The 13,634-nt window shown below is 37.6% G+C and overlaps 3 protein-coding genes across 24 annotated transcripts in view; 1 reads left to right on the top strand and 2 right to left on the bottom strand.

The window, feature by feature from the left end:
• trmt61a (tRNA methyltransferase 61A) overlaps window positions 1–874 on the bottom strand; it is a 33,519-nt gene extending 32,645 nt beyond the window's left edge. Inside the window, exon 1 of the mRNA XM_030127509.1 lies at window positions 686–874. The gene's annotated coding sequence lies outside the window, so the exon portion shown is untranslated. The remainder of the gene's footprint in view (window positions 1–685) is intronic.
• A 2,621-nt stretch (window positions 875–3,495) lies between these two features.
• On the top strand, window positions 3,496–8,747 carry ckba (creatine kinase, brain a). The gene is made up of 8 exons (XM_030127508.1): window positions 3,496–3,654; window positions 3,998–4,199; window positions 5,989–6,143; window positions 6,219–6,351; window positions 6,662–6,833; window positions 7,494–7,617; window positions 7,700–7,889; window positions 8,569–8,747. Exons 2-8 carry the CDS (start codon window positions 4,007–4,009, stop codon window positions 8,745–8,747), a joined length of 1,146 nt encoding a protein of 381 aa, XP_029983368.1. The 5' UTR covers window positions 3,496–3,654; window positions 3,998–4,006.
• Window positions 8,748–11,980: 3,233 nt separating this feature from the next.
• The window catches only part of mark3a (MAP/microtubule affinity-regulating kinase 3a), a 75,548-nt gene continuing 73,894 nt past the window's right edge, over window positions 11,981–13,634 (bottom strand). For 18 of the 22 annotated variants that reach the window (XM_030127482.1, XM_030127487.1, XM_030127486.1 and 15 more), the window contains one exon: window positions 11,981–12,825. In XM_030127482.1, coding sequence (XP_029983342.1) covers window positions 12,480–12,825 — 346 coding nt within the window. In that variant the 3' untranslated portion in view covers window positions 11,981–12,479. The remainder of the gene's footprint in view (window positions 12,826–13,634) is intronic. The other 4 variants (XM_030127491.1, XM_030127495.1, XM_030127505.1 and 1 more) reach the window with 1 other exon arrangement.

The raw sequence follows: 13,634 nt of genomic DNA, 5'->3' as shown, positions 1-13,634 counted from the left end.
GAACGTCACTCAACTGTCACGCGCACTAACAGTTATTCAGTAAAACAAGTTTCATTTCACAGCTAAATAACAGTAAAAAAAAAAAAGGACAGTTCGCTTATCAGTTTTACAGAAGGACAATGTCGGATTCCATGCAGCAGATGTGAGTGAGATAAGGAAAACTGAAATCTATAACTTTAAACCAATTTTGTGATAGTTTTGGTAAATCTGGTGATGTGTCGAAGCCTGTTAGCTAAACTAATACTTGAACAGATTCTTCAAGTTGAAACCCTGATCAGTCAAATAACTTTTTTTGTCGTTTTAACTGCAATTTGGGATTTATTTAACCTATACTAACACAAAGATAGACAGAAAACAAAAGGAAAAGAGGCGTAGGCACAACACCAGAAAAAAAAAGTGTTCGTTAAAGTTAGCTAGACTTCACTGATTGTTGTAACGGCTAGCTCATTAACATCAAGGTTAACGTTTGGCCCTGCTTTTTTCGTGTGGTTATGGAAATTGTACCCTCAAAAACTGGCAAGGTCACAATGTAACAGGGCTGTACATGAAAAAAAAACCAAAACATTTAAAGCGGTATTAGTGAGTCAGAATGTGCTTGAACGATGCTAACACACATGCTAACGTTGGCTAGTTGACTACAGTTAGCAGCTAAAGGAGCCGTTAGCCGACGGTTGGGCGAACTCACCTTAAACAGAAGAAGTTAAGGACCCTGCGAACACAAAGTAAGACAAATTTAAAACGTCTTCTTCTGTTCTTAACGCCGCTGAGTGTCAGTGTGGACAGTCCTGACAGCTACCCATTCATTCCTCACACGTGGTGTTGTTTTCAGCGGAAGTATACCAGACAGGACCGGAAGAAGTTTTCTCGTAGATCTGTAAAATTCCTCCGCCGTAAAGATCCGGTCAAACAGACGGTGCAGATGATGTGCAGATCTGCGATTTTTCCGCATGTTGAAACTCAAGCTGGTGACGCAAAGGAGGAGATTTCTCTGTCATTTATTGAAAAGATGTTCCTGAAATCAGTGAAATCCCTCTGACTATTATTTTGGCTGGAGATTTTTTGAGCAAACATTTGAACCTACCCGTGACTGTAAGTTTTAATTCAATTCAGTGCTGTTCATTTCATTTTTTATACAACACCATAGAACAATAACATTAACAACAAAAATATACAGCATAAATAAAAACTTAGAATGTCTTTGCTGTCATTATGCAACCTTACAGTGAAATTTAGTGCATCTCCCTTCAGTGGTTAAAGCCAAATACAGGATAAAAACTTAAATATATAAGAAGATACAACACACACGCATACCTATACAGTGATATATCTGTTTAGTGATATATAGAGGAAAAAAAACAACAAATCTTAACTTTAAACACACATTTTCTCTTTATCTGAATGTACTCAAAAAGATTACATCTCCTTTAAACTTGACAAAGACTGTTTTAATTTATTTCCTTCCTTTTTTGTTCAATATTTAGAAATCCACTATCATCTATATGTCTTATACTTCAGTCAAGATGAGAATAAGAATGTGTTTCTCTGCTAAACAATATCTCAACTGTTTTTATTTCCATTAACCCATTATTAAAGACCTAGAATTATTTTGTGGCAACTTCCAAATTAAAATGTCTCTACATTTAATCTTTCCCAATGGTTTATTATCATTTATTATAACATGATCAGCTGTATTTTGCATTTTTCCTACATTTAATAAACTGAATATGTGGATGTTCGTTTAAATTCATAGGTTATTTGATCAGAATAGAGAAAATACATCATTAACTGAGCATAAAACCAAACATCTCCAACCACTGTCCATTGTCAAATTATGTGGATTTTACTGGTGAATCAATGTTGCAGAAGATGACAGTGTTTCAATGTTCACTATGGGACTTCTGAACAAATGTGTCACATGTGACGCTTCTGAAAAGGTGAAAAACTGTATTTTAGCTGAGCTGTTTACATGTTTAGTGGATCAGAAGTTACTAAACATTTCATATCAGGAGATGGTTTTTGGATGTTTAGGTCTTTGATGGTTAAAATCAGGCTTTCTTGCATGAAAAAATAAGTGAAATCTCTAAATAATTGCACATAAAGTTGTATTTTTTTTTTGTTCTTGTCTGCTAGCTTTTTTTCCCCTCCAACTTTATTGAAAACATTTGAGTACACAGTACAAAAATTTGAACAAACAAGATGTCAAAAAGGAACAAGCATTTGAACATATAAGTTTAAGAAAATAATGCATCGATTTAAAGATACAAAGCATAATATACAAATAACAGAATAAAAAAGTAAATAAATAAATAAAAGTAGCAAATCTAACAAATATAAATAAATAAATGCAACAGAGAGTTCAGTCAAAATTAAAGAATTGTTTATAAATAGTGTTATGGTGTTCGAGCTTTTTTCATTATATATAAATTCTAAAGATTATCCTTCCGGTATCTGGGTGCGCCTTTTATGCACACTTTGCACTTTGTTTTAAAAAACTTCACATTATTTTTCACAATTTAAATAAGGTTAGAATTCAAAAGTTGTTCATTTTTGCATGATCTTTAAAATTCTGGCTACCAACTAAAATTTTCACATTGTAAACGAAAGAAATTTACAAGACTAACATCTGTCTCCCAAGTGTGCCTAAAATGCACCATTTTTTCCATTTGATATGTATGATTAGGGCTGACCTTGATTTACAAAAACAAAATCAAATTAGAGCAGAAAAATAAATCAATATATAATACTTAATAGTTTGATTTATAGGTGTGCATTTTACGCACACTTGGTGACAGATGCTAGTATTTTTGAACATTTGACCTAGCGCCAAAAATAATAATTCAAATTAACCGATGTTGGAGTTAATCATTGACATATGCCAGGCTGCAAAAATCAAATAATATGTGATCCACTTTTTATGTAGTATATTGAAAAAATTAATTTTTTGTGTTTTTTGCAACCAAAAAAAATGGCTTGTTTACATTACAAACACGGCATTTAAAGGGTTAAAAAATGTGACAGTTTTTGAGTAGTTGGTATTTTTATTTACAGCTCAAGTTGATGAAATAGAAAAAAAGTGTAAAAGAATTAAAAACAAACTGTATGAAAATTTTTTGACACTATTCCATAAGTGTGCCAAAAAGGCACACTTGGTGCTTAGTAAGGGCCTTGGTGGACGGGATACCAGAGGGTTAATATAATTTTCAAATTCCAACAGGAAGATTTTAAAATTTGGGTGTGTTTTAGTATATTTATTTTTACGTATATGAAATTTTCCAAATAAGATGAACACATTTATAACAAATTCTAAATTGTGAGTATCATGTTTAAAATATGTAATTACATTTTGGGATGTTCTAGTTATCTTATTGTTTCTTTTAGATATGATATATTTTTCAAGCACATAAAGTTGTATTTCAGCGACATTCACTTCACTCAGACGCGGAACGAGTGCGTCCAATGGAATGAATCGACCTTAAATACTGTCCAATGGGAGGGGACGTGCTCGGGTATAAATGCGGATCCCGGGTCTTCGGTCGGACCGGAGAACTGCTGGGACACCGATAGAGGTTTGGGAGCTCCTCGGCCGAAAAAATAGGGATCTTTGTCTCGACCCCTGGTAGTAGTAGTAGTCAACCTCAAATCCGACGACAACAGGTAGGAATCCATCTGTTTTCACCATCATGTGCGTGGTTTTATTGTGAGGAAATGTGTGTGTTTTTGTCCTGATAGAAGGCGGCAGTGGTGGATGTGTTTATCCGCTGCTTCTGTTGTCCACACACACTCATAACAGTACATGTTCGTGCTACTGATCACATCCTGGAGCTAAAATGTGTGCTAGTATTCATGCACCTGCGGACATGCATGCAGCCGGGTCGGGTCCATCATGATGCGGGTTCGATCCCCGGACCCGGTGCTGGTTCTCCCCCTTCACTCACCGTGTCCCCCCCCCTCCTCTTCTCCACCATACTCCCCTCCTTCCCTCCCGTCCTACGCCCAGGGATCAGCCATGCCTTTCGGAAACACGCACAACCAGCTGAAGATGAAGTTCAGCTCGGAGGCGGAGTACCCGGACCTGAGCAAACACAACAACCATATGGCCAAGGTCCTGACTCCTGCCATGTACGAGCGGCTGAGGAGCAAACAGACCCCCAGCGGATTTACCCTGGATGATGTCATCCAGACCGGGGTGGATAACCCAGGTAAACCCACCACCACCAAGAGGCTTTCCACGGAGCGGCCATCTGTTCTGTTGGGTTGGGTTGGCTTTAATGGCGCTCCGTGCTGCTCCTTGATCTCCACTGCAAACACATGGGCTCCACACACTGTGACCTTGCCAGGGGATAAAGCATAGCCACCATTTATATGCACATATGCACAAGATGAATCACTTAGAAACTCTGAATGGGCCTCCATTTATCGCAGCAGTATTGCATAGCTTTACTGTAAATGGTAAAGATTACTGCTGTTACATAACATGTGCAGGGCAGCATCTGATAATCCAGAGCTGTTTTATAATGTGAGCTGGTTTACTGCCTCCACTGGCATTATACATTTACTGAACAGCCTCATTATAAAGGCGCCTCCACTCAACTACAAGTCTCCTTATAGAGTTTTACACTCACAGGCTTGGACTGGTTAATCTGCAGCATTAGCACAAAAGAAGAATAGAATGTCTTATAGTGTCACTGCACAAGCTCACAACTAAATTTAGTGCAGCTTCCTCCATGGTACACAGAATAGTTAAAAATAAAATGTACAGATAAACACACATACTTATACAGCGACGTATATCAATATAGAGGAGAAAAAAACAATAAATCGTAACTTAAATCAGACTTTTTAGGCAAAATATCATTAACTGAACATAAATTGTGTACAATCATTGTCATGGTGTTTCCTTGTTCACTATAGAGCCTGTGAACAAATGGGTCACATCTGATCCAGTACAAAGCTAATGCAGTGCAGTTTGCATGAATTACATAATGTATTGACAGAATTAGTGGTTCCCTTATCAATAACTGCTGGAATCAGCTGAGATGGATAATATTAATATGCATGCTTGACTTTATGGGGAAAAGAACATCTTAAAAAATGAAAATGTGATTCAAAACTGCTGTTTGACATTCAGTTCCAGATGTGTTTTAATTGACTGAAATACTTTAAGTTTAATGTGAAATAATTGTTTAGATATTCATTTCTTTGTTTTTGATGTTTTCAACAATTATCTAATTTCTAAAGACCAGAATGGCTAAATGCTAACAGTGTAGCATCATGAATGTTGTTGACGTTGTGAGAGTCATGCAATTTTTATAATTTTGACGAGGAGATCTGAAGTCCAGAGAAAGATTAAAGTCAACTTCAGGGAAGCAGGAAATGTCTTTCAGATAAGCGATAAGATGAAATCTTTGTAAACCCACAAGGGGGAAATTCACTGGTTAATGCAGCAGCAGGATAAAGTGTATGAAAATGTGCATGCATGAAGAGAGCAAAATAAAAGATAAAACTGCAGAATGTCAGACTTAAATTAAGGGTCCTGTCATATTTGGAGATCTAAATTTAACCCTTATGTTTTGATCTGAACTGTTTCATGGGAAAACCTCTAGTCCACATCATAATTCAGTCCAGAGTGTTAATTTGACTGAAGGGTCTTTAGTTGGAGGTTTTAGTAGGTGAGTTAAGGTCCTCATCCAGCAGACTGTGTCTCTGTTTAGCTGTGACTCTTTGTCCAAGCTGACACTGAAGGGGCTGTCGGCTGAGGAGGAGTATCCAGACCTCAGTCAGCACAACAACCACATGGCCAAGGTCTTAACTCTGGACATGTACAGGCGTCTGAGGGACAGGGCCACCCCCAGCGGCTTCACCATAGATGGAGTCATTCAGACAGGGGTTGATAATCCTGGTACAGTAACACCGATCAGAGTCAGGCAGTTGGTGGTTCTGTGTTCCTGTTCGGTGCTTCCCGTCTCATCCTGTGGGTTCTGTGTACAGGTCACCCCTTCATCATGACCGTGGGCTGTGTCGCCGGGGACGAGGAGACGTATGAGGTGTTCAAAGAGCTGCTGGACCCCGTGATCTCTGACCGACATGGAGGATACAAACCCACAGACAAGCACAAGACCGACCTCAACTCCAACAACCTGAAGGTACCCTAGGAGAACACCAGTGGGTTAGACCACATCCACTCAGTCCACTCTAACACAACTGTGCTTCCTGTTCAGGGTGGAGATGACCTCGACCCCAACTACGTCCTGAGCTCCCGTGTCCGAACAGGTCGCAGCATCCGTGGGTTCTGCCTGCCGCCACACTGCTCCCGAGGAGAGAGACGCGCCGTGGAGACTCTGTCCATCGAAGGTAGGTTTACTGAAGCAGAGCCTGAAGCACAGATGGAGACCATGGCTGCAGATGAATGAATCTGTGAGCAGTGCAGTCAGGCGTGAGGTTTCCTCTGTTATGAGGCCGACACTGCCCTCTGGTGGCAACTGAACAAAACAGACCCAAAATACAAACTACACAAACACAGGAGGCCAGTTATAATGAGTAAATGTGCAGCAGCTTCAACTGACCACACCAACGGTCAGAATGTAGTTGGTGTGTATCATCTGCTTGTCTTTACCACACTGTTTTGTTGTCTGAGAGTCACGGTTCCTGTTTGTCCCTGCAGCTCTGGCCTCCCTGACCGGGGACCTGAAGGGGAAATACTACGCCCTGAAGAACATGACGGACGCGGAGCAGCAGCAGCTCATTGACGACCACTTCCTGTTTGACAAGCCTGTGTCTCCTCTGCTGCTGGCGTCAGGGATGGCCCGCGACTGGCCCGATGCCAGGGGCATCTGGTGAGAATCCACACACGGAACAGGCGCTCTACAGGGTCTTAACACGTCCTAAAACTGATGGAAAAGGGGCAAAAAAGTATCCTGATTTAAAAACTGCCAGTTATTGTTCCGATTTTAAAGTTTCTTTTTGGTGAGTGAAAGAAACCAGACGTCATAGGGTTGACAAAGGATGACACAGTCTGTAGCACATCATGAAGAATTATTATTATTATTATTATTATTATTATTATTATTATTATTATTATTATTATTATTATTAGTCTTGTCTTTGCTTTAGAGTGTCAGGTGTTGTACACTATTCTGAATGCAAAGCATGAATCGGTATATTCAGCAAAATGGACCTAAATTGTTTTTGTTTGTTTCTTTATAGTTTGAACAAGACAAAAGCCATAGTGATAAAAGTAGTGTTTTTTTTTTTTTTTTTTTTAAGCTCAGAATGTCAATGCAGTAAATGTGGGGGGAACAAGAAAATGTCACCAAATGATGCGTGATGAACACAAGTTGCTCAAATTAGGAATTTTTTGCATAAAGACATCAGTTGTATGGGAAGAATCAGAAGCATTAAAGTCTGTGTCCAGTGTCAGGACGTGAGATAAGTGATAAAATGTCAGTACAGATAATCTGGGTGGTTAAGTCACTGTAATGTTGTTTTGTTGAAAGGCACAATGACAACAAAACATTCCTGGTGTGGGTGAACGAGGAGGACCACCTGCGTGTGATTTCTATGCAGAAAGGAGGCAACATGAAGGAGGTGTTCAACCGCTTCTGCACCGGCCTCACCAAGGTGAGTGAACGGCAGAGCAGAGTCATCTACGGTCTGGACTCCAGTTCATGGGAGTGATCATGACCGTCTGGTTTTATTTCAGATTGAAACCCTGTTCAAGGAGCGAGGCCACGCCTTCATGTGGAACGAGCACCTGGGTTACGTCCTCACCTGCCCATCCAACCTGGGCACCGGCCTACGCGCTGGTGTGCACGTGAAACTGCCCAACATGAGCAAAAACGCCAAGTTTGAGGAGATTCTCAAGAGGCTGAGGCTCCAGAAACGTGGAACTGGTACGTGAGGATGTAAACCTTTAATAAATATCGGCATTTAACACATGAACATCTTCAGAGTCAGAGAATATGTCCTAAAAATGCTGTATTGACATATTACGCTTAGGGGTGTGTATTGGCAAGAATCTGACGATGCGATACAAATCACAATATTAGGATCATGATACTGTTAAAAAGGCAATTTTTTTTGTTTGTTTCTTTTTTAAAAATGATTATTTCCTTGAAGAATTGAAGTACACCCAAAATATGCACAAATACTAAACATTTTTATTTGCTCACAACAGAATCTAATGCTAGATCACAAAATTTCCCTGTTAAAACTTAATTTTTTACAGACATTAGTTTAAGATCCTGCTCAAATGTTCATATTCTATTAGTTCAGAACTAACATCAGAACATTATTTTTGTGCAATCCCAACAAAGGAACCAACATCTGCCTCTCTCAGACAGTAAAAAGTGCTTTTAGGATGCTTCAAATAACCATTATTTAATAAAATAGTGTTAAACAGTAATAAATAAAATATAAACAAAAAGAAAAACAAATGAACCTCAGTATCTGCATTTGAATAAATACCTAAAAAATCGATACAGTACTTTTTTAATATCGATACAGTATCATGAAATGAAATATTGCATAAGTGATATTTTCTAACGCCCCTAATTACGTTCTGGTTGTCAGGTGGTGTGGACACAGCTGCAGTGGGCGGAGTCTTTGACATCTCCAACGCCGACAGACTGGGCTTCTCAGAGGTGGAGCTGGTGCAGATGGTGGTGGACGGAATCAAACTGCTGATCGAGATGGAGAAGAGGCTGGAGAAGGGTCAGTCCATCGACGACCTGATGCCCGCCCAGAAGTAAACCACGCCCACTCCCAGCCTCCTCCTTCCCTCATCATCCCACTCCCCCCTCCAGACTGAATATCTGACTCCGTCCTGGAATGCACTCTGTATTAAACAGTTTGGATTTGTTTGTGTATTTAAGATGAAACGGTTCCTGTAATGTGAGGATGGATCTGCAACGAAATAAAATGTTCTGGTTAAGTTGAACCGTGTGTTCTGGGCAGTCATTCCACAGACAAAATGGACTCGTAACGTGTTAAAACATCCACAATGTCATGAGTGGGTTCAATAGGTGGATTCTGAGGAAAGCGGAGGTAAAGGTTCAGTTCACTGACAAGTTTTAAGTGGATGGAATGGGTGAACTTATTTCACTTGAACCAGTTTACACAAGTGTGGAGATAAAATACTTGAAATATCAGGACTTCCTGTTTGCAGAAATGTCTGATAAAACTACTGAACTTACAATTCAGTGGTAAAGTTGAACTAGGATAACATGTAGTTCCTGTCAACTTTTTCAAGGGGAAAAACACTGAAACTAAAGCTGCTGCCTCTGTAACGTCACACTTGGAGTCCTTTTCCAGTAAGCACACATGACAAAGCTGAACTAGTGCCACTGACAGTCAAACATCTGTAGTTCAACAGTGTTAAAGTGAATTAAAAATGGGATTCTGCAGCTCTCATACATTCACAAAATATACACTTGAAGTGTTTCCCAAAATCTATAGTGGGCTTTTTTTTTCTAGATGTAAAGAGGACAGAAGTTAAAAATGCTGCAATAAAGTCTAAAACTAGCTTATAAACTATACCATATGTCAGTATCTGGTAGAAGCTCTAATATCACAGTGAAAACATGCTCAGTACAGTAAAATATTTCCTGTCAGTGTTCATTTTACTACTGCATCTTTCCAACCACTTTATAAACAGTTTGTAGTTTAATCAGCAGTAATGCATCATGTTAAGCATCAACAATTCAGAAAAACAGGCCTGTTTTCAGCTCAATGACGATGCATTTTCCAGCAAAGTCAACACTGTAGGGAAACACTTCCTTCAGTTTATCAAAAACGTAAAGAAATATGTGGACAGGAAGGAGATAAAACTAGGAAAAAAAAAGAACTAAAGCTGTCAGACAAATGTACTGGAGTATAAAGTATGATATTTACACTTTCTACAGTTCTACAGGATTTTTTGGGGGGAAATGTGAAGAATGTTCAGTTAATCTCTTAAAATTTCATGAGGTTTTGGCCTCTCTTACATGTATTTTACCATTTTTGTCTAATTACAGTTCATGTTAAATGAAAGATTATAATGTGAACCCCTCAAGATGTGCCTGTTTTTACTCACAATGACACACATACATCTTATTATTGATCAAAATGACAGCAGTTAAAGTGTAAATTCCTGGATTGTTTATACATGTTGCTTCATCTTTGCTCTAGTTGGTGTTATTATAACTACAAAAATCAAAGTGACACAAAAACAAATCATTTTCTCAACTGAAATGTGTTAAAACAGTTTTCAGTGAATACAATGAAAATTAAACAGTTAAAATGCTGCTTGGATCTGCTCTATTTGCTGCATCACTTTAAATAAAATATCTGGAGAACAATATGTACATTTTATATAATATTCTCTGGTTTTATGAATTCCATTTCATTACATATTTTCATTTTAGCTTCTATGAACCAGGACTTTTCTTATAAAAAACACTTTTTAGCCCAAATCAACGTAAAACTAGTTCTCAAGACCCAAATGTCTACTTGACCTAAAACGTTTAATTCCTTCTGATCCACTAATTCTATCAATGCATGTAAATAATTAGTGTAAAATGCAGTTTGTCATCTTTTCGTGGATATGAGATATGACCCATTTGGATGTGCAGAGGCTGCGTAGTTACCATGGAAACACTGTCGTCTTCTACAACATTGACTCACCAGTAAAACCCATGGAATTTGATGAATGCAGAGGTTGTAGATGCTTATTTTATGTTCAGTTATGCTACGTTTTGCTGAAAAAACATAACTTTTTCTTCAGTTTTTCCTGATTTAGATATGCAAACCCTCAACTTAAGGCTGAGCTTTCATGAACATGTACATCAGGGGTGTCAAACTCATTTTAGTTCAGCTAAATTTGATCTGCAGTGGGCTGGACCAGAAAAATAATAACAGAATAACCTATAAATACTGACAACTCCAAATTTTTGTCTTTGTTTTAGTGTAAAAAAAAAACCCATTAAATGAATGAATGAATTATGAAAATACTTACTTTTATAAACTATCCAAAAAAAACCAAAAAAAAACTGAAAAAACTGAAATCTAAATTAAAAAACGTAAGAAAATTTAGTGCAATTTTAACAATATTATTCCTCCACTTATCATTTCTCCATGTTCATTATGGATCAGATCTACAGACACTAAACACTGAGGAACAGGCAGAAAAATAGTTAAAATTGTGCTGAATTTTCTTTAGACATTTCAGGTTGTTCATATTTGTTCAGGTTATTCACATTTTAGTGTTACAGGATAGTTTGGAAATGGAAATACTTTCATAATTTAATGTTATTTTTTGCACTGAAAGAGACAAAAAAATTTAAGTTGTTAATTCTAGATTTTGTTTTGGCTTGATTGAAGACTTTTTTACTTAATTGAAGATTTTTTTCTGGCTTAATTGAAGATTTTTTGCTAAATTTGAGATTTTTTTTTGCTTAATTGAAGATTTTTTTTACTTAATTGAAGAGGGTTTTTTTGGGCTTAATTCAAGATTTTTTGCTAAATCTGAGATTTTTTTTTGCTTAATTGAAGATTTTTTTTATTTAATTGATGATTTTTTTTGGCTTAATTCAAGATTTTTTCCTTAATTCAAGCGAAGTTGTTTTTTTTTTTTTGCTTAATTCAATTCAAGACTGTGGAATTTTTGCACTTGGCAAAAACATCCCAGGGGCCGAACTGGACCCTTTTGCGGGCCGCATTTGGCCCCCGGGCCGCATGTTTGACACCCCTGATCTACATGGTCATTGAATTAAATAAAGAGAAATGCCTGACTAATGCTAAAAAATGCAAAATTCAGAGGATAATATTATAATAAATGGTGATAAATCACTAGAAAAAGTTTGAAAATGAACATAAATCCAGGTGCTGCCACAAAAGTAGCTGTGGGTCTTTATGGGATAAAAACCAGAGACTAAAACCACACTGAAAAACTCAATCAAAATCTCCCACATGAATTAGAACCAAATAACCAAATAGAACCAGGGTGTTTAAGTTGACAGACACTTTAATTGAGACATGAGTGACCCTTAACCATGTGGCCATTTACACGGACTCCCCATCATCTCTACTTTTTAACGAAATACAAAAAAAAAAAAAAAAGAAAAAAAAAAAGTATTGCAGTGAAGCCGTCTTGAAATTAAGATACATTATTTACACTGAAAACAAAAATCTATGTAATTTTTTTCTTTTTCCAGGAAAAAAAAAAAAAGATTAAATAAATAAGACTAGAAATGCTTTTTTTGTCCACATTCACAGCATGACAAATCATATTCAACTCGTTTATGTCGACCCATTCGGCCAGAAGAGACTGAGATATTAGTAGGTAATTCAGTGATTATTGCCAAAAGCCTTAATCTATACATTATAATATTCAATACATACTCTGTATTTGTTTAAAAAAGGAGACATTTGGAAACTGCTACTTGGATGATTGTACAGCTTAAATACTTCTAGATATATATATGTAGACTTTTAAACCCTTTTGTTCATAGCTTTAATTCGTTGGCAACTTTGGAAGCAATGTTTTTGAAAGCGATGGATGATCCGGATATCCTCTTGAACCTGACTCCGTTGAGTGAGAGGCGGGGCAGCTTGCAAACCTCCATCTCCCATTGGACCAGGTTTTCGGCTCGCCCGTCTCCGTGGACGCAAAGAAGCAGGAAACTCTCTTGCTGTTCGTAGTCGCAGTTGTTTGCGTCGAGCACCTTGCGAATCTCCCGCATGATGTCACAGGGCTCCATGGAGCTGGTGGTCCTCATACTCCAAGTGAATCTGAGGGAGCGGGGTTTACTGTCTTTATTTTCCCCTTTTTGATCCCCAGGTACATGGCGACTGTCGGCGAGAGGGAGGATAAAAAAAAAACAAAAAAAAAAACAGAAAGTTAGCCTCGCGGTTGACCGACTAGGACGCTATGAGAACAGGCGGTGGTGCTCTGGTGGAGTCTAACGTTAAAACTGAAGGTTTGACTGAAGCCCTTTACAGACATTAAAACTAACGTCAGCTTTGGGGTTTTACACCGAAAAATATTACAGTTTTGCTTTCAGTGATCGATTGCTGCTACTTTATTACAAACACTTATTACACTTCTGTCAATCAGTATTCTGTAAAATATCGTGGACCACATCTTCGGAATAATCGACGACCTGAATTTCAATCAATATCTTCTTTATCATTATTTAAAAAGCATCTGAAAAGGACTCTAATTCATGAAAAAATGCAAGGCTGTATATCATTTGATTTGTATTTTTATTGTTTTTACTTTAGTTTATGATTTCAGTTAAATAGTATTTTTAATTCTTTTTTCTCTTTTTTTTTTTTCCTGTGTATTGTTTATTTCCGGGGAGGTATTCACATAAGCCTTTTTTGGCTTCTATCCTCTCCTGCACAATGATGTTACTTGTTTGAATGTTGTTGTTTTCAATTTTCCTCTTGCTTTTTTATGATGTGCAAATAAATAAAACATAAAACAAATACTGCACTATTGTCCTATCTGCTGATGTGACCATCATATCTGATGCTGTTCTGATCCAGTACTCACCTCATACTGTTGCTGTTTTTGCACTACCATTGCAACTGAAAACAGACTTACAGAGACACTAAATATTCTATTATAGTTTATTCTTTATACCACTTATTTATTC

This window comes from Sphaeramia orbicularis, chromosome 22 (genome assembly GCF_902148855.1).
Source record: "Sphaeramia orbicularis chromosome 22, fSphaOr1.1, whole genome shotgun sequence".
NCBI lineage: Eukaryota > Metazoa > Chordata > Actinopteri > Kurtiformes > Apogonidae > Sphaeramia > Sphaeramia orbicularis.
Note: the sequence above shows the minus strand (reverse complement) of the source record. Positions and strands in the feature narration are given on the sequence as shown.